Here is a 22,954-nt window from a genome sequence, read left to right as displayed (position 1 = left end):
TTGAATTCCAGTGCGTTATCTGGGGCACTTTTTCCTGCATCTCACAACGCGCACTTGCACGCTAAATAGTAAAAAATGGCAGCATCCCCACTTGTTTGTGGATGATGGCGAGGGTGCGGAGTATGGGGACTCAAAATGACATCCAAGTTGCGCCCCGAGTGACATACGATTTGCGCCTTGACCGTCACTCGATTATGCCGTGAGTTGTGCCTTGATAATCCATGAATGAAACTGCAAATGACGGCTCAAATCAAATTTCGCTTGATTTTCGCTTGATGGTGGTGTGTGCACGGATGGACGCGGACGGACATTGGGAGGCACTCCGCACCGTTACAGGCCAGGGAGTAAGCCGTTTGACTCTCGCGTACTAAGGCACGGTCGTAGCCCAATGAATAAGACGACGGACACTAGCGCTGTGTGGTCTACCAGACACAGGCTCCAATCCAGGCGGTGCCTGTGAGATTTTTTGCGATTGTTAATGCTATGCGCACTGACGCGGACTGACATTGTGCGATCCTAAGATGCTCCGCACCTAAAAAAAGTTTAGCAGGACCCACTTTTCCCGGACAAAGCAATGGTGGCGTGCACAGCGCGTCCGACTGTGACGACCGCTCATTCTACCGCAGCGCCTTATCTCCCCTCAGCGGCCAGGCTGCGAAGCTCATGAGGCTATCGGACGCGGACAACTGTGAGCCTCATTAGGACGTCGCTCCGCGCGTATCGTGCACTTGTGGAGTTCGCTTCGTGGAGGTGGGAGTTGTCTTTACAGGTCAGTACTAGCGTGTTTTTTGCGTTTCATGCATTCTTGGCGGTAAGTCAGTACTTCGTTGGTTGGGTGCAGGTTGGGTGCACTGATGATTCTTTTTCCTACGCCGTGAAATGCCAATGACAATCGTTTCTATGGGGTGGATCGCACTCTTCGCAATAACAAGTAGACAATGTCGTCGCAAGTTGATTCGAAAGCACTGGGTGGTGTAGGTTAAGCCGCCTGTACACGCAGTCGGCTAACGACAAGCACTCCCACTATGGTCTTGTAGGTATCGCAGTCAGATGCGGCATTGGGGTGGCCATCGATCGAGGCAATGGTGTGGCGCACGCATTTAAGGCTAAGATGGGCGCGGTCCGGAGAGGCAGCCTTGTTTCATGGGGCGTACGAACACCGCGTCATTTTTTGGTGTGTACAGCGTGTATCTTTGGCGCTCCATGAGGTGTTACAGCATGTCTATTGTTAATATGTGGGTTTTATTGTGATACGCAGTTATTTGAATTTACCACTGGCTTGCACAGGAACATGAAGAGAAACTAGCAAACTGACTGTGTTTTTTATTTTTCTAAACCTTTTAACCATGTAGCCCATTGCCATTTAATCTTTAAATTGTCCGCCGTTTGACTAGATTCTTTAACATTATCTTGGCTTCCTTTTTATGGGTGAACATTTCACGCCAGTGAATGATTATACCTGACCGCTATCCCCTTTTACTCCAGGTGTGCTTGGAGGCAGCGTTCTCGGTCCCTTATTTTCTTAAATAATAATAATGACTTGCCTTCATGCGTCACACATTGCATGCGCCTTTTGCTTGAGACTTGTGGGGTCATGGATTTATTGGAAAATCCATGACCCCACTGATTACGTAACGCTTCAAAAAGACCTAAAAGAGCCATTACTGCATGAATGGTGGCTTGGTGCGCGTTGTTAAAAAAGAAAAAAAAAACGAATAAAGGGTTGTGCAGTCGGCCAGTTCTCATGGAAGACAGCAAGCAGACTCTTGAGCAGGGGCGGTATTCTCGAGTTTTGTCCCTTTTGCGTCCCTTTCAAAAGTGTCCCTTTTGGCGAGCCATGATTGGCTAAAAGCAAACAACCGGAAGTGACGTAACGCAAGCGCAACAAACCTACTGCCAACGCCCACTGCTTAACCAGAAGTGCGTCACAATGAAAGGGAATCAAAAGGGACGTTTTCAAAAGGGACAGTTACGAGAATACCGCCCCTGAAGTGATGGATTCAGCGTTGAGTTTTCCCTCGAGGACGTGCACGCTGTTGTCGCAGGGGAAACCATCCGTGGAGGTGCCCAGCAGCGCTCGGGCGATACGTCACGTGTTGGTTTTTGCTTTCCCGGCGGTAATTCTGCGTGACACGTGAAATGGCGTATGCCGCATTGCTTACATCCTCCGCGATAACAAATAGACCGCTATAACGTGACATCAAACGTACTACACAAATTGTCTTTCCTTGACGTAGTCCATAGACGCATTCCATAGACATTTACAGCATAATGTCGAAATACCATGTGAGGATGCGCAGGCGGGCTAAACGGCATCACTCTTGGACGAGGCACAAGGTCGTGGCAACCAACACCTCGTGGGGCAATGAGAAGCATATAACTGGGTACTGAAGAGTCCGTGGTGTACCAGCGTAGACGAGGCAGAAGAAACTGTAGCCAATTGTTTCATGCTTAGGAGTTTTCTACGCGTAGGTGATCGATCATAGTGAGCTTCCGCTCCACCTTGTGATAAGGTCATCTTATTGTGGTTGCAAAAAATAAAGAAGCCACCGAAAAGCGAAACAAAATTAAACATGGGGGGAGGGAGAGACAACATTAACGCCTTTCTAGAAACTGACGTGTACTTCATAAACGAACCACATCCCTACAAGGCTGAGGTAAAGTGAGGTAGTAAGACAACGTTTTAAAAGATGTGGGCGTTGCGAATAGCATTGCGGATGCATTTGCGGTTTATTGTTAGCAGTCTGTATCGTTTCTTATTTTCTTATATAAGTTGATAGTCCAGCGTGTGCGTTGGCTGCTCCCCTTTTTCGTGTTTTCCGTCACTTTGCGCGGAATTTCTCCCCGCCTTCAGGATCATAAATAAATCGCCCACAGTTCTCACTTCATTGTGGAAATAGGCCGAGTATCTGTCCTTCCTGGGCTGTCCGAATCATCCTCCCCGTTCGCGCGGCTTCAATGCGTACTTGTCCTGTATGTCCACTGTTACGCCGTTTTGCATTGCGTACCTACTCCTGTGCGCTCTCACATTTAGAGGCTGTGGGCGGCGGAGCGGCCCTGTTGTCATGTGGTGCTACCGTTTACTATTGGCCGAAGAATTCTTGCATTTCTTTTTGCATTTTTCTGCACTGATGTCATGTATCCTTTCAAGTGCGGCTGCATGACGTAAGTGACAGGTGATGTCACTTAACCGGAATCTCGAGTATATCGCTTCACATGATGATTCATGAAAGTGGTAGTCATCTTTGATAAAGAGGCAGGCTCGAGATAAACTTGAGAGGACAGTTCTTTAGGTGAAAACACTCCGTGGCGAACTTCGCCCTCTGAAGACGTGATAAGGTACTGCCCTTTTCAAGTGGGTGCGTTCCGAGCTGATATCGCCCAGGTGCTTGCCCTCGTTTCGACTGCTGGCATTGGATTGCTGGCGTTGGCAGTGGTTTTGCAATCGAAGTGTGTCATTATGCCCAGGACGTACGTTGCGCACGTGTACACAGCCACGTGGAAAGAAAAAGCTGTGAGGTAACTGACTGAAACATCCGTACGAAAGTCAAACAGAAATAGCACTCATTTAAAAAGCTCGGTTTCATGTACTGAGTTATTTAACTCAGTTTCAGTGAGTTTCTTGAGAATTGTGATGGGATCCTAGATGCAGGCATGCGAATACATTTTTTTGCAACTTTGTACAGCAGTCTCTAACTGGTAGGTTAAGGAATAAAACGCGATTGCGAGTGCAGGTAGAAAGTAGTCCGTCTCACCTGTAACTACCCCTCCCCCAACTTAAATTGAATAGAGCAGCACAACGAAGCACAAAATACTGCAGTTTTGTGTCTGTTACTACGGCGACAGCACAGAGCAGCCTTGAAATCAGTTCTCACGGCTCTAGGTGTCATCCAGGCACAAAATAAAGATTGTCTACCACGAATAAAACAGCAATTGTCACACGCGCGGGCTGCTGCACAAGTGCAGTCTTGAGCTGCACCATCGAGGAACAGCCGAAGCTTGAACTCAGAGTATTTATTCTGATTTGGAAGAAATGCTCTTAGTGTAACTCTACCTCCTGCGGAAGCACGTGTTAGCAATTTCTAACTGTCCCCAAAGCAAAAACTGCAGGCTTTACTACAAAACATGTAACAGAAACACTTACGTATTCCCCGAAGACGTCCTGGAGGCACTCGTATCGAAATCTGCTGTGATGAATATTTTGTGAGGCGCAGTGAGCAAAATAGAAGTTGAAGTACTTGGTATCTGCCAGGACCGCCTTTATAGATAGCGTCCTGCTCATAGCAACCGGCGACAATGGGGACCAGCGCGCCCAAAAATTGTTGGGTAGGGACGGTGCGCTCCGTCAGGCTGTGTTTAATTAGTTTAATCCCCAACGTCCCCACCTTCGCTTCGCTCGCAGTGCGAACTGTAACTGCTCGCGTAAAATGTAGTGGTCGTGCAATAAATATCGATTGTACTGATGATTACCTATGATACCTGAGAGCGCCGATAATTTACGGTTAAAGGGACACTGAAGTGAATTTGTCAAGCTCCCGTTTTTGCTTGCACTGTGTAGACTGACTCAAATTAGCACACTTTTCATCGTTTTTACGATTGACAAATCGGTAATTATTTTACAAAGCGCGAAAGAAGAAAAACTACCATGCGCGGTTTGCGGCGGCCGCACCAACTAAACCTGTGACTTTAGGAGGAGCGGGCACCGTGATTGGACGATGCCCAAGGTGAGCAACCAAACAAGTTTCGGTTTCGGTTTCGGTTCTGTAACACAGAGCCGGTGGCGTTGTTGGATGGGCATTCTCAATGACTCAGTAATCATCGTACCGCGCTTCTGCCATGTTGTCAGCTGTAAAAATGCGTAAAGATAAGCCTCCTAGGACGGCTTGGAATCGTAGCATTCACTAGCCGAAACCTACGCAGTGCATGAACGCCCTCCGCGTACCCGTAGACGCCCAAATGTCATGCGCTTTTCCCCCATAATTGGAGCTTGCCTCCCTCATGCCTGTATCGTAAAAAGCGTGTTCGCACCAGGCCAAGGGTCTGTTCATTCTGGCCTGTGCCTACTGCCTGCAAGCAGTCGGTGCTTATGGCAACAGCACGCCAACGAGAACTCGCTAGCGCGCCATGCATGTGCCAGCCTGCGCGCGTTTTGTGAACTAGTTCGTGTAGCCATGAACGTTGCGGCCCAAAAAAAAGGTGAACTCAATATAGAAAACATCGGCGGAAAACAAAAAAGTTAACTTACAAAAAAAAAAAACACGTTCCCGCGGGGATTCGAACTCGTGACTTGCAAAATATTCGCGGTGACATACCCAGCGCCCCAGACTACTGAGCCACGGAGCGGGACGCGGAGGCCTTGCTAATATAGGGTATATATTGTACAACCGGTTTACACTTTTATTTAGTTTTGGCATTTCAAGCAGCTTAGGTGACTATTTGTTGTACTGCGATCGTGCAGTAAGAGTCGCCCGAGTTTCCACAGTAGCTCACGTCTAGCAATTGCATTTCGTAGACGGAAAAGCGTTCGCAGATGCGTAGTCGTGCTGGTCGTGCTGCTGACCGCTGTGCTTGTTCGCCCAGCGCAAAAAAGTGCTTCCCGCGCCCTAGTTTTACGCTGTACGGTAAAAATATCAGTTGATTTTATTTCCTTAGTACCTATATTGACTTCGCTGACTCTTCTCCCGCCTTCAAGAGGCCTTATATTTTCCTACTGGCGTACCAGTCAGCGAAGCGTCGCATGTGCGCTTGTGCAGCACTTGTGTGAAGCGAACTTGACTTGGAGCTAGATACAGTGTACAAACAAACCAAGTAAAGAAAGGCACATTCTTCCATTCACAAACGTGTCCTGGCTTTGTTTCAACTAAGCGAACGAATTGCGACCAAGCAATTTTTTTTAACCTCCTTGATTGCGACGACCTGCCGGCGGCCGGCGGACGAAACGCTGGGCCGACTGACTCTGTCTGAAGGCCGGGGAGCCGTGCAGTAGCGCAGCCGTGGCGCAGCCAATTGCCAGCTCATCCCCTCCTGACGTCACACGAAAACGCCACAGAAAATGGGCGAGCGTAAAGAGAGGAGGACAGCATTTTCGAATTAGTTTTTCTACTAAATAAAATCGCGTAAACGCGCTTAGAGTGGCCGAAACATGGTCTGGGGACTCCGGACTACAATTTGCGCAAGTAATCCCGCAATGTTTACATATCACTTCAGTGTCCCTTTAAGTCTAGACCCGCTTCTTAGCTTCTAGGACTTCAACTTGTGTAAAGCAGCTCCAACAGGGTATTCCGAGCGTGGAAGCGGCGTCATTCCAGTGCGATAACAGAATGTTTTTCGAGCGAAGGGAGCGCTAATCCGCGGAAACCTTCTAAACAGCTGCGGTGTTTTTACCGTTACGGGAACCACGCTTAAAGCTCCGTCGGGGTAGCTTCCAAGCCCAACAAAGACCAAAGTTGCGTAGGACAGGCGTCCCGGTCATGCTGGCGGTGAGAACCGCAGTTACACTCGGAATATACTTTAGAGCCTATGCCCCCCCTGCGAAGAAATGGGACCTTGTGAAAAAAAAGGCCTATAACTATTCGGCCGCCGGTCGTGCTCACACGTACGCTACTAATGCTATCGCGTAGATATGTCCTCTGAAATCGCGATTGAAATAAGTTGCACAGGTATTTTTTCACTTTTTTGCTAGGTTTGTCGCCGATCCTTCTGCCGATGTCGGCTATAGGGTATAAGGTCCACATCAGATTACCTGCAGGTACTTAATCCAGAACTGTATTTCACCAAGATGGCAAGCTGGGCGAGTTGGTATTGGATCATGGTGATAGAAAACAACCAGCGCAAGAAATACGATGTTCATACTTGTCAAGATTGTTGAACAAGAACATAAACATTACGCAAATCTGAGGCGGAAAATCAATACATAAGGGATATTTGCAGTGTTCCTTTACAACAAATTTATGAATGCAGGGTTTTTGCCATAGCAAATAAAATACTGCAGTATTTTACTTGCTATTGCTAAAATTACGCATCTACTGCATAAAAAAACTGACTCCAATCCACGTTCTGAAGGTGATTGGAAAGCAAAGCAGTAAACGACACCCACAACAATTGCCCACGGGGCACCACTTGAGTTCATACACGTGGCTCTACAAAGAGTGGAACCAGATATTCTGCCAGCCTTACTTGGTATTCGCGGGGGCGGCGTCTCGAACGCAGCAGGGCCGGCCACGGCCGGGCTAGAGCGGTGGACGCCGCCGCTGTAGCCCGGCCGTGGCCAACGCAGCTGCGTTCGGGACGCTGCCCCAGCGAATCCCGTTACCGCTGCTGTAGCCCGGCCGTGCGTCGGCAAAAAGAATACGGAGAAGGAGCGTCTTTCGAAGGGTGAGACAGCGGAACCTAGCCATCCTGATGTCCTAGCTAGGGGCTACACCACCGCGGGACACAAGCGCGGACACTGAAACCATTTGGCATGTGAGCTTGGTGACTCCCATTTATACCGATTTAAACTAGTTAGTTTAGTAAGTTTGAGAATTGCGAGAAAGCTGAGGAAACTTTCATAATCGCTATTTATCAGAACCAGTTGCTCCTTCGCTATTTGTAAAACCGGTTAAAACAGAACCGAATTGGTATTCACCAATTTAGAAAACTGAGTCCCATTCATGGCAAGCAGTGGCCAAAAGCTACCGTTTCTCTAGCGACGAGATGTGTGTATGTGGTCTCTACATTTTATTTCCCGCCCTGCAAACCAATCCTTGAGGTATCTTTGCCGTACGATCACTTAATTCCGTCGAATCTAGGTTTTTGATTTGGTTGTAGGGGTTTAATGAGCCGACCCAACGCAGGCGATGAGGCGCGCCGTACTGGAGGGCTCCGGACTAATTTTTACCACCTGGGGATCTTTACCGTGCGCCGAAATCTCGTACACACGGGCGTTTTTGCTCTTTGCCTCCATCAGAAAAGTGGCCGCCACGGCCGGGAATCGAACGCGCGACCTCGTGCTCAGCAGTGCGTCGAGTCTAGGTTACCCAGGAGGAGCTGTCAAAAAATATAATCAAGCCGTGCGAAGGAAGTGTGCAATGGTCGCGAAGCTGTATCAAAACAGGCCCAAAACAACCGCTGCGAAAGCAGACGACAAAGCCGACCGAATGGATCCCGTCGTCGCGCCCGCCGGTGTGAGCAGGCTGCGGCGCGCGGGGAACGCTGGGTAATAGCGGCCATTCCCCGCGCCATCTCTACTGTGCTCCGTGAGTGAGAAAGGTCAAGGGCCCATCGGAGAGAGCGAAGTCGGCGCTCCTATTTATCTTACTCCGTGTTCGCCTCCAAAAAGCGCCCTCCACCTCCCCTGCCGCCGAATCAAAACCAGCGTCTGTCTCCCCTCCCCGTCGCCATGTGTGTTTGCGTAGGTTAGTCGCTAAGACGATAGGCTCTCGGTCCGCTTCTCTTTGGACCGAGGTTCTATCCCTGGCGGTGACAGTAGTTTTATTCAGACTGATTGGGAGTTTCTTGTGGCGCACGCCAGGGTGGAGCTGTTGGCTGGTAGAAGTAGAAAAGCTTTGCTTTAAAACATTCACTACGTCGCCTGCTGTCTCCCGCGTAATTAGACCTTCTAACGGCATTTTAAGAAATCAAATGGCAACAGTTACGAAAGCTAGATGGGTACGACGTTTTGCTTGGAACGCACGTGTTGTAGGGAAACAAGGTTCTATAGACGTTGAAGTAGGGCGCCTAGATTCTCCTGCGTCTCCGCCGTACGGCAGCGCTGACATCGAGGCACCCTGTCTGTAGCAGTAGAACGCGGCAAATTTAAATCGACGTGCTCAAATCTCCAGAGAGAGCGTTTGAGTGTTTGCTCAAATCTAGAGTGGGCGCGACGGGAGAGGAACAGCATGATAGGTGAGTGTGAAGGCGAAAGGAGGCATTAACTTGGCAAATGTTGACGAAAGACTGTCCCCTTACGTTGACATTTGCAACAAAAGGGGCAGATACGGGGCAATGTTTTGTTATACCACTCTTACTAAAGGCTTTGCAACAAAATGGGAATGGACGACGCGCCGAATGTTTCTCCCATTTTTCGGGTTGGGCTATATAAAACAATGCGCGCCAAGTGCTTCGATGGGAATCAGCTTGAATAATAATGAACACTGCTGCTTCGTGAATCTCCCGACAGCAGTGTGTCGTGTATCTCCCTCTTGCGTTGTGTTCGTTATTATTCAAGCTGATTCCCATCGAAGATGTACCAAATAGCACCGACCAGTGGCACTCTGCCTAGAGCTTCTTCGTGTTTATTTTTTAATTCTGATTCATGCTATTGAAGAAAACGCGCTGAGTATTTCTTGTATATTATTCTTTTTTATGGGCTCCCGCTATTAAACGCGTGGAACGCTAGGAAACGCGTTCGCAAAGTGAAGCAGCTGTAGACGTTTTTTGCACGGAGGGTATGTATATGGTGGATAACCGGGTTTGTCATAAAACAGTTTGGCATCGCCCATCCCTGTCCAAAACGATAAGAAAGGCCAGTAGCTTTCCATTGAGAAAAGGAAGAGGTAGTGCGGGAGTGACAGCCTTACAAGTGATAAGTTGTCTGTTATCTCACCTTCACAACAGGAAAATTGCCCGGCCCCGACAAGCCCGCGCTGTCCGCGTCTAGAGCGCACATCTTGAGCTAGACCTTTTTACGCATGCTTTCCTACGCACACATATTATTGCTGGCGATTCATTCGTGGGAAATGGAAATGCATGTTAGATATATCTGGAGGGGAAAACGGGTTCGACGGGCTACTGTAACCGCTAGGACGCCGCAGTGAGGTCATCCAGGCACCCTGGTGTCGTATAAAGGTTCGCTCTGAATTATCTTTAGTAACTCCTAAAGGTAGGCACTGTTCGTCCCCTGTAGCCTGGAGGTAAGGTTCTTAGCAGCAAGCGTAGTAGAGCTAATGTATCGGTTCAAACGCTTACGGCATTTGTTCATGTGGGCGAAGGGGAGATTTTTCGACTATTAAATTTATTTTCCTATTGCAGCGCTCGCCCTATCAGCTGCTCAAATTTTCCATTGCACTATACAATTGTCTGGAAGGAAGGTCAACCACATTTTTGCTTCCTTGCAGGCTTCAAGCGGGCGTGCGATGGGGAGGCTTTCTGTACTCGTGGGGACAGCTTTTCTGTTCTTGACATGGCTTCTTGCGTGCGGAGCCGGAGACACAAGCATTGATGGTATGTGAACGCTCTTTACGAACGCAGAGCTCAAAGTAAAAAAAAATTGTGCTCTGAGGTGTTGCTTCACACCTATACACAAAATGTTGTGTTGGGAAGTATAAATGCATGAAGCTCTTTATCTGTATTAACTAGGGCACGGAATTATTTTTATACGTAAGCATACCTCGCTTAAAGATTTTGACAGGGGGTGCGTTGTGAAGCACATGCCCGTGAGTGGATTTTAGCATTGGCAACAGTTGAAATGACGCAAACCTAAAAGTAAAATCTGGGTGTCAGGTCACGGATGCGAAATAGTAAGGTAGTTCACATGGAATACTCAAGGGGAACGACCGTACTTTCTTATCACAACCAACATACGTAATCACATGGTACACATAAAAATAATCTGCAAAGATGCAGCATGCCCAGGGATGTTTCATTTTTGACATTTCGTGTGCTGCTTGTTGGGCTTGCATCAGGATGTTTACAAACGGAGAACCAGCATGACGCAGTTCTTCTCCAGTTGCGTTTATAGCTGTAACAATTGCTGCCAAAACCATCGATCGATTGTGTGTAAATACGCTACATAGATAACCACGGTATTCTCTTTTTGTACTAATCAAAATGTAGAGTTCCAATATCATATTCATAACTTTACCCTCAATCTGTTATAGGCTGCTAGTTGTGTGTCGAATTTCGCTCTTTTGAAGTGGCCATGATGAATTGTGATTAATCCCAGTTACCAAAGGGTAGACGTATACTTATAACGTTACTCGCTTTAAGAGGGGAGTACCGTATGTTAAAAAAACACGTTAATAACTATTTTTGCGCTCTTTCTATTTTTCTTCATTTAAGGCAAGTCAGGAGACGTTGAAGGCTACAAAGCGTACCCATTTCGGGAGGTCTACCAGCCAGCCCCTTCTGCCACATTTCATAATGTGACTAGTCGCCAGTGTGCAAGAAACTGTTCCGAACAAACTGAACTGGAATGCAAGCACTTTCAGCATTGCGCTGCCAAAGGAATGCAGCGTGGAGTTTGCCAGTTCTACGCGGGTGACAACATTCGTCTCAGAAATCGACCCTCGGATGAGTGCACCATCTACACAAATGGTGAGCACTGTGTAGAGGCTCCTTAGATGAGAAAATAACAATATAGGGAACTGCCAGCCCGATAACTGATTGACGTGCATACGCAAACCCATGCACAAATAAATGCAGCAGTGGCATGTAAAACGCAGGGTCATTTAATATTTTACAATGTGATAACTATGTGTGCACGCACCGAAAGTTACGGCCTTCTTAGTATATAAAGGACGAATCTCTGAGGCTCCATGTCTGATTCATTTAGGTTTGTGATGTTCCTATTCACTTAACAGGGGGTCATGTTCATTTTTGAGAACATGCAGATTTGTACTGCTGCAAGATTTACAATAATTAACAAGGGTCAAAAATTCGGTATGATTTAAAATATACGGCGGCGAATTTCTTTGTGAGAGCACACCAATAGCGTACACGAAAGTGATGGCAAACAGCTTGAGGCCTATCGAAATATTTTTTGTGACTGCTTTTGTGTTCGAAAAAAAATGTTTGTGGTAGTGTAACCCATGTTTTCTTGGCCCTGTTTCTTTTTCTGTTTGGTTTTAATAATGTGATTCTTTGCTTATGCGTGTACCGGTCATATTTTAGATGTTCTACTTGATATTAAAAGTACATAAGGAAACAGTACGAGTATTTGTTGCATGAATTGCGGGTTTTTTTTGTGTAAATATATGTAGGTAAAACTAATAACAACAATGATTATGTGAGAACTGCAGTGCGTATAGACATTGGCAACTGTGCGCTCGCGTCACGTTTAATGCCGCGTGCCCGAAGTGGTGTTGTGAACGTATTATTATCTACTGTCTTTACTAGCAGCTATAGTGCATGATGTTTCCTCTAGAAATCGAGCCCAAATAGACTGCATGTGGCTGTGAGCTACCTTCGCGTGCGTTGGCGAGTTAAGTATGCCAAAACAGTGTTTTAAGTTATCTACGGAGCTGTAAAGATGGTTTTGTGCAGTAAAGGCCAGCAAACATTATCACGGAACTATATCCTGGTTTGGATGGCGAAGACGGTTTGTCGGTGTGGCTTATGTCGGCTGTAACTGCGACCGACATTTTTTTATTTCATTTCAGATGATCCTGCTAAACATGGAATCCCTCATGGAGCTTCAGTGCACGATGGAGTCTCGTCTCACATGACAGGTAATTTCCAGTTTTTTTGGCGTGGCAAAAGCGGTTACGGACGCGCAATGTGCAGGCATATTTCAAGTTTCACGTAGTGGCGGTATATTAATGATCAAACGAAATAACACAATCACACTATTAGAATGAATGAATGAAATCTTGATTGACAACAACAGGTGCAGTTGTTAGGGCACCTACCAAATTTTGTACACATTGCGGCCCTGAGGATAGGGGGAGAAAGGGCGGGGGTGAAGTTTGAGAGGATACATTCTGCGGTCAACGCCTGCGGAGCGGGAAAATTCCCACAAAGGAAGCAGCGTCTGCCGACTTTCATCTTTGTGTTCAGTCATGAGGTCGCTCAACTCCGGGCGGGAGATACTTTAGACGGTTACCCGGACTCTCCCACAACATGTGGTGCACACTGGGCGTGGCTCCTGTGGAGCAGGAGGTGCAGATAAGAACTGTGACAGGTTGTTTATTGTGGCCAGCATACTGGTGGTACTTTGGCACACAGGCGCGTCACTTGTCCAGCGTATCCTGGGTGAGTGCGGCTCCAGCCCGTGACTTTTTAGTAGCACTTGCATGACACATGGCAATCCACGGGGCAGTGGAGATGAATTTGGCGGTGTTCATTTCCGCAGCGACCGTGGGGATGCGTGCCTGGCCGCGGCCTTGGCTTCTGTGGGTTCAGGGAAATATCGCGCGAATCGTACAGGTAACACTAGGTCGGAATGGAGTTCCTCGGTCTCGCTCACGAAAGGGTAAATGGTCTCGTTGCCGATCCCGCCTGCGTGTCCCGGTACCCACTCCACCCGCGCAGCTATATGTATTGACACAGTCTTGATTGAGGAAATGGGTTTGTTTACAGTGATGAGATCCAGGAAAAGGTGAGCGAACAGATCGGGAGGCGGCTGGCCCAGACCCAACCTCAACCTCCTCTTCTACTCATCAACAGTGCCCTTGACCAATGCCTTTCTTTGTGAACCATAAGACATCCCTCGTAGAAGCTCTCTGTAACACTTCCCCGGTGCGAGGCAAAGCTAACCGAGCGAGTTGAAGTTGTCGCGGTTGGCAAGGCTTCAGCCGGGCGATGTGAACAACTTGAGTCTTGCGGGATCGACGGTCTTGCGACGTCACTCTGGCGATTTCTTTATTCAGGTCACATAACTTTCGCACAGCTAGAAAAGGGCCTGTGTCGGTTGATAAAAACTTCTGGGACCAACCACGTTTGCGTACCTGCGTCGACCGGTAAAATGTACGACACTGGTGTGTGTCGTCGGTAATATCGTGCCTTGGTCTTCGCCTGAGACGTAAATGTCCGTAGTCGGGCAAGTCGACGTGCCTCTTTAGCACGACAGAGAGTATGCGCTATAGAAACATCTTCATAAAGAGAAAAGCGCAGGATAGTGTCGAGGAAGCTGCTTGGCAGTCACATGTATAGAAAAAAGAAGGGTGCGTATCCCGTGACACCGTGCTTAGTGGTTTTGTAGGCGTTGATGATGAAAGGTAACACATCGTCCCAGTTTTTGTGGTCCGAGGAGACGTACATGGCCAACATTTTTGTCAGTGTGAGAATTGTTCGGTCAGTCAGGCCATAGGGTTGTGGGTGATACGGTGGGCTGTGTCGGTACCGTGATCCACAGAGACGAAAGAGCTCTTCGACCACATCCGCTGTCAATTGTCGCCCGCGATCACTTATAACCATGTGGGGTGCACCATGGCGAAGTATGATGAAGTGCAGAAAAAAGTGTGCGACCTCGGAAGCTGTAGTAGATGGCAGAGAAGTCATTTCCACATTGCTATCATATAATACACACACGATTATCCACCGATTGCCTGCTACCGACTTGGGAAACGGCCCAAGCAAGTCAACTCATACGTTTTCAAAAGGGGACGTAGTTAGACGCATCGGATGCAGAGGCCGTGAAGGAGGAACTGTGTAATGCTTGTAGCGCTGGCAGACCTCGCATCTGGTGACTTACTGAGGTGATGTCCTGAGGTGCCATCGTCGTGCATAGCATGCAGGACGACAGGGCGAAGCCTCTCAGGAACGACAAACAGAAAACGAGCACCACCCGAGGAATAATTCCGTCTCCAGAGCAGACCATCTCGGACGAGGAACGGTGAAGTCGACGAGTGAGACGTTTGTGCGCAGGCAAAAAATGGCTGCAAGGTGGCATCTTTTTCTTGCTCTTCCTAAAACACGAGTGCACCGGGCAGCGTGTTAGAGATGGAAGCTAAGAAATCGTCTAAGAAATCGTCATAGTGCTGATCGTCAAATGGCTGCGCTTGTTGAGGCAGGCGGGACAAACAGCCACCGTTGGTGTGGTGGTGTCCGCTCTTGTAGACAACGGTGAAATCGAATTCATGAAGCCATAAAGACGATGATATAACGTAACAGTGCCATAAACGACGAGGGACACAGAAGAAATTCACAAGAAGGGCGCTGACTCGCGACTAGTATTCTATTGGAAAGGAACACAAATTTAGAGCCAACACGTACAATCTGATGTGGTGAAAACCGACAAAATTTGAACCATATAATGAAACCGCGTAAAGGCCTGAGAAACACTCACAGAGTTGCGTGACATCTAAAAAAGCTTTTCCCTCCTCGTACAGTGCCAGAGAAGGCTGGCTTACACATCCGGTTCGACTCTTGTTGATAAAAGCTTCAACAACTTCTCGTGACAGCTGGTCTTTATGTGCGAACAAAATGTCACATTCATCAAAACACGGCTTGCAGTCACATGCTCGGCAGTGTGCTGGTAAATGAGAAGAGGTATCCTTTGTTAGATTACAAAAATGTTCCGGCAGGCGCGTGTTAACACACCTAGGCGATTGCTCAATATACACTTTACCGCAATCGAGGGGCAACCGGTACACAATACCTGTACGACAGGGCACAAGCCTATCATCTTGATTGCTGCTGCAGCCTCTTATTGATTTTTTTTGGTTTGTTATCTATCTTTCTGTGTATGGCCGGGCAAACACGGCTAAGCCTGAGTGTACATAGAATGCGACATTTACCCCGAATCTTCCTGCTACATTCTTTATACCATGTGATAAGTGGTGCACGTATGAAACGACTGCTATTTTCTCCTTCCTTTTATCTTGTTTTTTGCTGCTGGTCCGGTTTGCGTTTGAGAAGTTTCATTAACCTCTCACAGGTTTGCCAAATGGAATTTTCGTGGTTGCCGACTTCTTTAAGCTTATTAACCTGGGCCTCACAACTGGCCCCAATCCCATGCACACACGACTTTGTTAAAGCTAATCGAAGCGTGTTTATTATTATGCCGTTAACATTTGGGAATGGGCGGATCTCCGGTCTAGGAGTGGCTTCGATGATCGGGGGCTATACCAAAAACATACTGGATCATGTATGTTTTGGATATAGTCCTCGATCATCAAAGCCACTCTTTTTGAAGGGTGCCCTTACAAAATACCTGCATGAAAGTTACATGCAGTTTGAAAAATTTATGCATGAACAAATCTGCCGACATTCGTTCTGTTCTTTATTGTGCACCTACTCGTGCAGAATAAAATCCGCATTACTTGGCTTAGAAGTATTTCTTACGTAGGTCCTCAAATAATATTACCAAGTCACTGTGTTTGAGCACCTAAGCATGTGCAGACCCGGCGACCATTACGCTAAGCTATGCTTGACGCTCACACAACAGGCATATTTTTTACATAGAAATAAACCTTTTAATTTCATTAAAGATAAATTATCTCCTCGTCTGTCCCTATCGCATGTGGTGACAACACATGAGCAAACAGGATTTGAGTGGCTACAGTGCCAAACCTCTTGGCCTCAAGTGAACTGATGAGAAACGTGTAGAACATCTTCTCAAACAAGATTAACATTCTTATTCAGTGGAACCTGCGAAAATAAGGAGAATGTATGATTTCTTACTTCTATTTCGTCTGCAAGACAAGATTAGCGCAAGCTTCGTGTGAACCTTACCCCCGAAAAACAGTCTCTCCACGTCGGCAGCCTTAGGCAGAATTTCCACACCTCATCTTTAAACCCACACCACGTACGCGTGAGGAACGCTGGCGGACAAAACAGCGCAGCTAGCATGGTAGCATTACGTTCTGCGCCACCCGGGATTCTATATATTGGACGAGAAGTTGTCGATTCGCAAAACAGCGTAGGTGACGGCCTTCCGATACATGCTACTTCTGCTAATTGCAAAGGGGGGATAACCAATGGCCCCCTCCCTTAAAGGGGCCATGCAGACAAAACACAAATTTGGTTCATTCAAAAGATTGCCACGTTAGAATCATACCGACACTACTTTTAATGCACACTTCGCTCAAATAAGTTATATAATTGGGAAAAAGGGAATGGCCATGCGACCCATTAGCTCATTTCCTGCAACTGAACCGATGTGTCACATGCTCAGCTGTGTGAATGGATGAGGCAGGCAAAAGCAAGCGCAAATGAGGCAGTGCTTATAAGCTTGCTGAAGGAGCTATTTGCGCTTAAATGTAATGCATATTCATCTTACCGCGGTAAGAATGTTGGGGTAAACAATGGAAGTTACGCAAATAGACGTAAACATAGAAGTACCGATGCGCAGTGCTGGTTGTGCTGGGCGCACTGTGCTTTTTTTAGCTCCACAGCAGCCCGCCTCTTCGTAGTTGTCTTACACGACACTGGCCAATCGGCGTAAACGACGTTGTCTTACGTGAACCTGTTGGTCAAGCACACCCCATGTTTCACGAAACGATTACTTTCTATGGTAACAATTGGGCCCATCTCCCCGCGAGGGGGACTCGAGTAAATGCGTCGCATAGGGGGTGGGTGTATTGCGTCAACGTTTAGTGTTTGGGGAGTTGGTGGTAGTGAATGCGTTGTATCAGCAGCTTCTTGACGTAGTTTGAATGAGTCAAGGATATAAGGCGCGTTCGTAGCCTCCCATTCTGTGTCGGCTTTGTGGCGCAGTGGGTAGAGCACCATGTACATTGCGTTCTGCCGGCAGGGTCGAGGGATCGAAACCAGGCGCCGGATAGTATTTTTTTTTATATAGTGTAGGCGGAGGGGTGCGGACTACGACTACGGACGTCAACGCGGGTGACATCGTGAGTTACTGAAATGCTCTGCATTTAAAAAAAAACATGTCAGGAGCAAATGCGGTCAAAAACAAAGCAAAGGCGCACAACGGTCCGCGCGCTGACTATGGCAGCGCCATCTGGGAGGACTGACATAAGCAAGGCTGGAGAGCCTAATGGCGCACTGGAAGCCCTCATGACAGGGCAGACGTCACAACAACCAGAGGGATAAAGCGAGCTCCGAGACCGTACTACATCGTGGGCGCTGACGTGTATACAATTCCCATGGTTGCCAAATCAATTGTATTCAGCCTTTTAAAAAAGTTGTTCCGTAATTACTTAACTAAAACAAAAAACTGAAGCAAAATTGTTACAAATAATTGCCTTAGTAAATAAAACTAGCTCTATAAAAACTTTTAGTGTAATTAGGCTCTAATTAGCGAACAAAGAGTAATGGCGTAGTTCAGGTTTGGTTTCGATTTTCTTTAAGTGTGCGAGGAACTGGCAAGGCCCTTCCGCCTGCCCTGCGCAGTGTGCGTGCAGTCTCCAGCTCAGATCTGCGTGCGTGCAAGACGTGTACAGCTGGTACAACTCGGATCCACGCGCTGAGCAAGTGCCTCCCCGGGCGCTGGCGAGGCTGTCATTCGTTTCTTCACGTTAAGCACCCTATCTATTGCTCCTGAATAGACGTCGGAACAGCAATTCCGATCTGACCTTGACTACCGCAGGTTCAATACAGGCTACGGAGTGGCAGCCAGCGATCGTTCCCGTTGGAAGAGAAATAAAAGGAGCTTTTATAATCGTTCGGTTCCAGTTGTTTTATTCATGGAACTTCTTACAGCTCTCCGTGCTTCGAACTTTCGCGCAAACTTTCGGGAAGTTAGAACAAAAAACAGGTAAAGAAATGCGGTTTTGTTTTTAATCAGTCACAATAAGTCAATGTTCTATCTCGCGCGCTCTGTGCGGCAAATTACTGCCCATTCAATACTGCCCATTCCGTCCAGCAAGCTTTCCCTTTGAAGTGATGGAAAGCAGCTAGAACATGACGAATACAGACAGAAAGAGAAACGGGACACGCTGCTGACTGTATTTCGCATACTCCCTTGGCATGCATTCTGCCGCTCCGTTGGCCTGCGATTGACCACGCTCTTGCGTTCCTGTGCTTCAAAGGGCCGGGACTCACCGGCAATATCAGCGTTGGCCCATGCGATAACGTTTTTTTTTGGTGTCAATAACGGTTTTACATTCAGCTAAAGCCACAGTTCACTTCGTTTGAAAAGCATTGAGCTACTCGCAAAATGCCACAGAATGGCAAATAAAGCGGCACAGCGCAAAAATGCTCGGAGATCATACGGAGATTCATTTTCTGTGCGCCCCAGTACGGATCAGCTGATCCCTTGGCGTCCTCGGGCATGCGATCAGTCGCATTCGAGCTTGCGCGAAAGTGTTGTGTGAGCGTTGCTACATCTTGTTCAAAAAGTCTCAGTACATATAAGTCGCACGCTAAACCAAAAACACGCTGGTTACCTACCCACAGGAGATAAACTACGCAATGCTGTCGATGCCGCCTACACAAAATCCGCCTGGCCAGCGGTCCGCCATATTACAATTATTCCCGGCTTGCTTCGCTAGCCGGACGCGGAAACACCACAGTAGCACGGTACCAGATTACAACCCATCGCTTTCGCCGTTTTCAGTAAGCAAAAGCTCAGCTGGCAACCTTCAAATCGTTCTATCATATCTGCCACTGTGTGTCGTACGGTTCCAATGCATTGACTCAGCGGCGCGCTTTCCCTCTAGAGTCAGTATATCAACTCTAGGGCAACAACGCACGATCTGGCGGGGGAATGTATATTTTAGCATAACGATTAATTTCTCCGTAAATACGGCATTGTTTGCTGCCGGACAAGCGCTGGGGCAATATAAAACACGAAATCTTTCGAATAAAACAAGCTCGTATTTTGTCTGCATGGTCCCTTTAAGCGCCAAGTTTGGCCGGTTTTTCACGAATACCGTTTATTTATATCACATGCAGGGCCGATCCATCTCCTGATGCTGTTGACCATCGTCGTGGCTACCAGGACGTTCTGGAGGATCTTGGTGTAGGCGCTAAAACGAAACTTATCCGATGATTGATGGGTTAGCGCACACCTGTGTTTTGTGGGTTCTTAATGGGGAGATGACTACAGTGTACCACAACAGTCGTTCAGATGGTGTTTTGTAGTACCGAGTATCGCTACAGTGTGGTAAAAGATATTTTGTATTGGTACCGTGCATCGCAACAATCATTGAGAAATCATGTTTTGATGGACTACTTTTTATGCGGTCCTGGTGATCTGATGTTTTTGTCAGCCTTGGGGGTAACTGAATTCTCATGTAGTACCAGAATACTCATACACATTAAAAAGAGCAGACCTTATTAACACTATGTGTTCAAGCATCTTGTTGCCATGTTACGGCTTAATTTACCAGCAGTATTACACAAAAGTTGCAGACAGCTGTTTTTTTGGAATATAGAGAGCAGACAGCTGTGGTCTAGTGAGGGCTTTTTTCGGAAAAATCTAGTGTTACAAAACACACTTGAAGGGGATGAGTGAGCATGAACTCAGTCGTTGGGACGTGCAAATAAAATGAGTTAGCAGCACGTATCAGGTATTCAGCAATGCAAGTAGCAGACATGCTATAATACAAAAGATTCCTCACACCAAAAACTTTTCCTCCTAAGGTTGTATATTGTGCTTCTTTGTTTTTTTAACCCGGGATCAGCATATTTACTTTTATAGACACTGTGATTTGTGGTTCAGGTAGACAAGCTAATTTCGGGATTTTTTTTGCGGTGTCCATAGAAATGTCTGCGATTAGGCAATTGTGATGACGTGTTGGCTACAATGACGTTTGGTACACTGTTAAAGCATATCGGTTGTTACAAAATGGACAGTCAATCTCAAGAATTGCTAACGAGTCCCACTTGAACCTTATTAGATTAACCTGCAGCAGTTTTTGCAGCTATCCCTCCCTCATTTTCAGGTAGCCTGTGAAAGGTCGTGTTTTAAAGACCATGGACGATACAGTGTATTATTCTGATGGCGTGCTGATATATCAAATAACTAAACGAGAATGCTGAATCAGTAGGCTAAAGGCGGTGAAATGTCATTTATTGCAGGAAGGTTTGCTCCTTAGTCCATAATGTTGACTCAGTTGAACAAAGCAGTTTTGTGGAACGGTTCGTGAAGTTCTGTATTTGTTATTTTTACTTAAGGTAATCATATATGTGATCATCCGAATCATAATTCTGCAAGAAATAGGTAGGGCCACCTAAGGTTTTTCTATAGAAATTTAGTTTTGCTTTGATACAAAAAAGCGCGCTGAAACCTTGTTTTCTTCAAAGGTGTTTATAGTGAAAGTGTGTGTTGTGAAGCATCTCATTGAAGCCATAAACACTGGGCATTAGTAATAAGCGTATTAAAAGTGCTTTCATTGTGATTTTCCTGAACAATGCTGGTTTTCCCACAATTGATATTTACAGTGCATGTGTTCTTCTTAGAATGGATTTGTGATATTTTATAGTTTTCGTGACGAATAAAGAGAAAGAATAAACGTTTAATGGAGCGAACGGTAATTATGTTGTTGCGGAACTCTGGCGGTATAACATTTAGGATGGTAGCGAACCTGAACATAGACACATAAACATGCTTCATCCATCAACATCGAAACATAATCTTGAAACAAATGTTCTCAAATGGTCTCCCTAGCCAAAGGAAAAACACTACGCGTATTTTAATACCAGAAGGTAAGTATATCTATTCATTTAAGTTATTTCTTGAAACAAAAGGCACCAGTTTCATGGGAAATTTGTGCTTCACAAGATGCCGTAAACTATGCATATAAAAAGTCAAAATGTTATAGTAAAGCAATACAAACCTCTCGTTAGGAAATAGCTGGGATACATCGGCATAGGGGGTGTTACTTCAAAATCCCTGAATAAGCAAATGAAAAGTGTTTCGTCTTTTCAGGGAAGGTACTTGAATCTTCCACTGGAGATAGTTTCAGAAGGAAAGGCTACCAAGGAACACATAACCCCGCGTAGTGTCAGGGAAAGGATAAAACACAAATATAAGCTATTTATAAAGTTATTAAATACCGCAAACCATGCGACAAGACCTTAATATATTTGCTTTAAAATGAGGCACAATAAAAACTACTTCTGTTGTGATTTTGACCAACTTGCAACAAAAATTGCTACAGACGGTTAAAAAAATTAGAACTAACAGAAAAATTCGCGGCATTGTCTTTACTTTCTCCTATAACCATTATACCGCATTTTTGGTGTGGTGCAAGTTTTTATTCTCGTAAGACTGAAAAAACTGTTGCAAGAAGACGCGAGTTTGCCTCGTAAGAGAGAAAAAGAGACGAAACTGCAATTTTGACTGGAGATAAGCTCTGATAGCCCAGTGGGAATAACTACAATGCTTTGAGGTGGACGTTGGAGATTGTGAATAGTACAAGAATGAGAGAGAAAACAAAAATTAAATATAAAACGACGCCATGAACTGCCAGAAAGGAGATTCGAAATAGAAATTTGAGTAAAAAAGTAGACTCAATGGTGCCAACACACACACAGACAGAAGGCTCTTTATAGAAGAAGCAGGGAAGTTTGCTGGCATTTACAGTCGCCTGTAAGCTTCTCTGCTGAGGACTGGGGATGTAAGAATAAAAGGCCCGAGAAAGAACTTGGCAGAGAAACACGAAAAAAATACCGTTCGGGTGCTAAGGTGGGGTGCCGGACATACACGCGTTTGTTTTTTCTTCCGAGCTTGGGCCAAGTAATTTGCAATTTTGAAATTAGGCCGATATCACCCAAATTAGAGAAGACACTCATTATAGCTTGGAGCTGCTTCGAGGGACAAGTCAGTGGTCCTAAAATAATCTTGAGAGTTTTTGGTCTTTGTTCTAGACCTTCAATGTTTTCAAGGAAGTGGGATCTCGGTTCAGGCCGCACATTCTAATAATATGTGTTCAACTGTTTCGACACAAGCACAATTATCACAGTGAGGATTTGGCATCGCTCCAAGGCGAGATAGGTAACTATTTTCGAATACAAAGTTCAGCCGTAGACGATGGTGTAACTTTCCAGGTTACGAGGGAGCTGTCTCCAGAGCCTGGGTCAGTCGTGTGTAAAAGGCAGCGGGTATTTTGCAGGTTATTCCATAAACGGTTGCTTTCGGTCACCACAGTGGGGAACCATGGTGCAGCTAAGGTTTTCTTAAAAACACTTTGCGGTATTTGCAGAAAACCTTCATGAGCCGTTTTGTCAGTACTGCGTCCAGCAGAGCAAGCAATGTGGTCACGGTATGAGATGTAAAAAGCTGTGATTTGGTAGGGCGAAAATTTACTTCTCCTTAATAGAGTTTGCAGAGCTTCTTTGGAGTCCGTGAAGATGATTCACTGGTGAGGCACAAGGCGCAGGAAATAAACGATTGCTTTCTTAA

At 46.4% G+C, this 22,954-nt stretch overlaps 1 protein-coding gene across 1 annotated transcript; it reads left to right on the top strand.

Moving 5' to 3' along the window:
* The first annotated feature begins 651 nt into the window (after positions 1 to 651).
* On the top strand, positions 652 to 21,069 carry LOC144177839 (uncharacterized). Its single transcript, XM_077705424.1, has 5 exons — positions 652 to 769; positions 10,098 to 10,203; positions 11,041 to 11,295; positions 12,360 to 12,428; positions 19,501 to 21,069. The coding sequence occupies exons 2-5, from the start codon at positions 10,116 to 10,118 to the stop codon at positions 19,569 to 19,571; spliced, it is 483 nt and encodes a 160-aa protein (XP_077561550.1). The 5' UTR covers positions 652 to 769; positions 10,098 to 10,115; the 3' UTR covers positions 19,572 to 21,069.
* Positions 21,070 to 22,954: the final 1,885 nt, after the last annotated feature.

Source organism: Haemaphysalis longicornis, unplaced genomic scaffold (assembly GCF_048455015.1).
Source record: "Haemaphysalis longicornis isolate Haplotype H1 unplaced genomic scaffold, Haemaphysalis longicornis Haplotype H1 scaffold_32, whole genome shotgun sequence".
Lineage (NCBI taxonomy): Eukaryota > Metazoa > Arthropoda > Arachnida > Ixodida > Ixodidae > Haemaphysalis > Haemaphysalis longicornis.
Note: the sequence above shows the minus strand (reverse complement) of the source record. Positions and strands in the feature narration are given on the sequence as shown.

What these genes read in the sequence shown, in the direction of transcription:
- LOC144177839 (XM_077705424.1), top strand. Translation starts at nt 10,116, where the DNA reads ATGGGGAGGCTTTCTGTACTCGTGGGGACAGCTTTTCTGTTCTTGACA. An exon ending in GTGCACCATCTACACAAATG is followed by an intron (nt 11,296 to 12,359) that starts GTGAGCACTGTG and finishes ATTTCATTTCAG; the next exon opens with ATGATCCTGCTAAACATGGA. An exon ending in AGTCTCGTCTCACATGACAG is followed by an intron (nt 12,429 to 19,500) that starts GTAATTTCCAGT and finishes TATCACATGCAG; the next exon opens with GGCCGATCCATCTCCTGATG.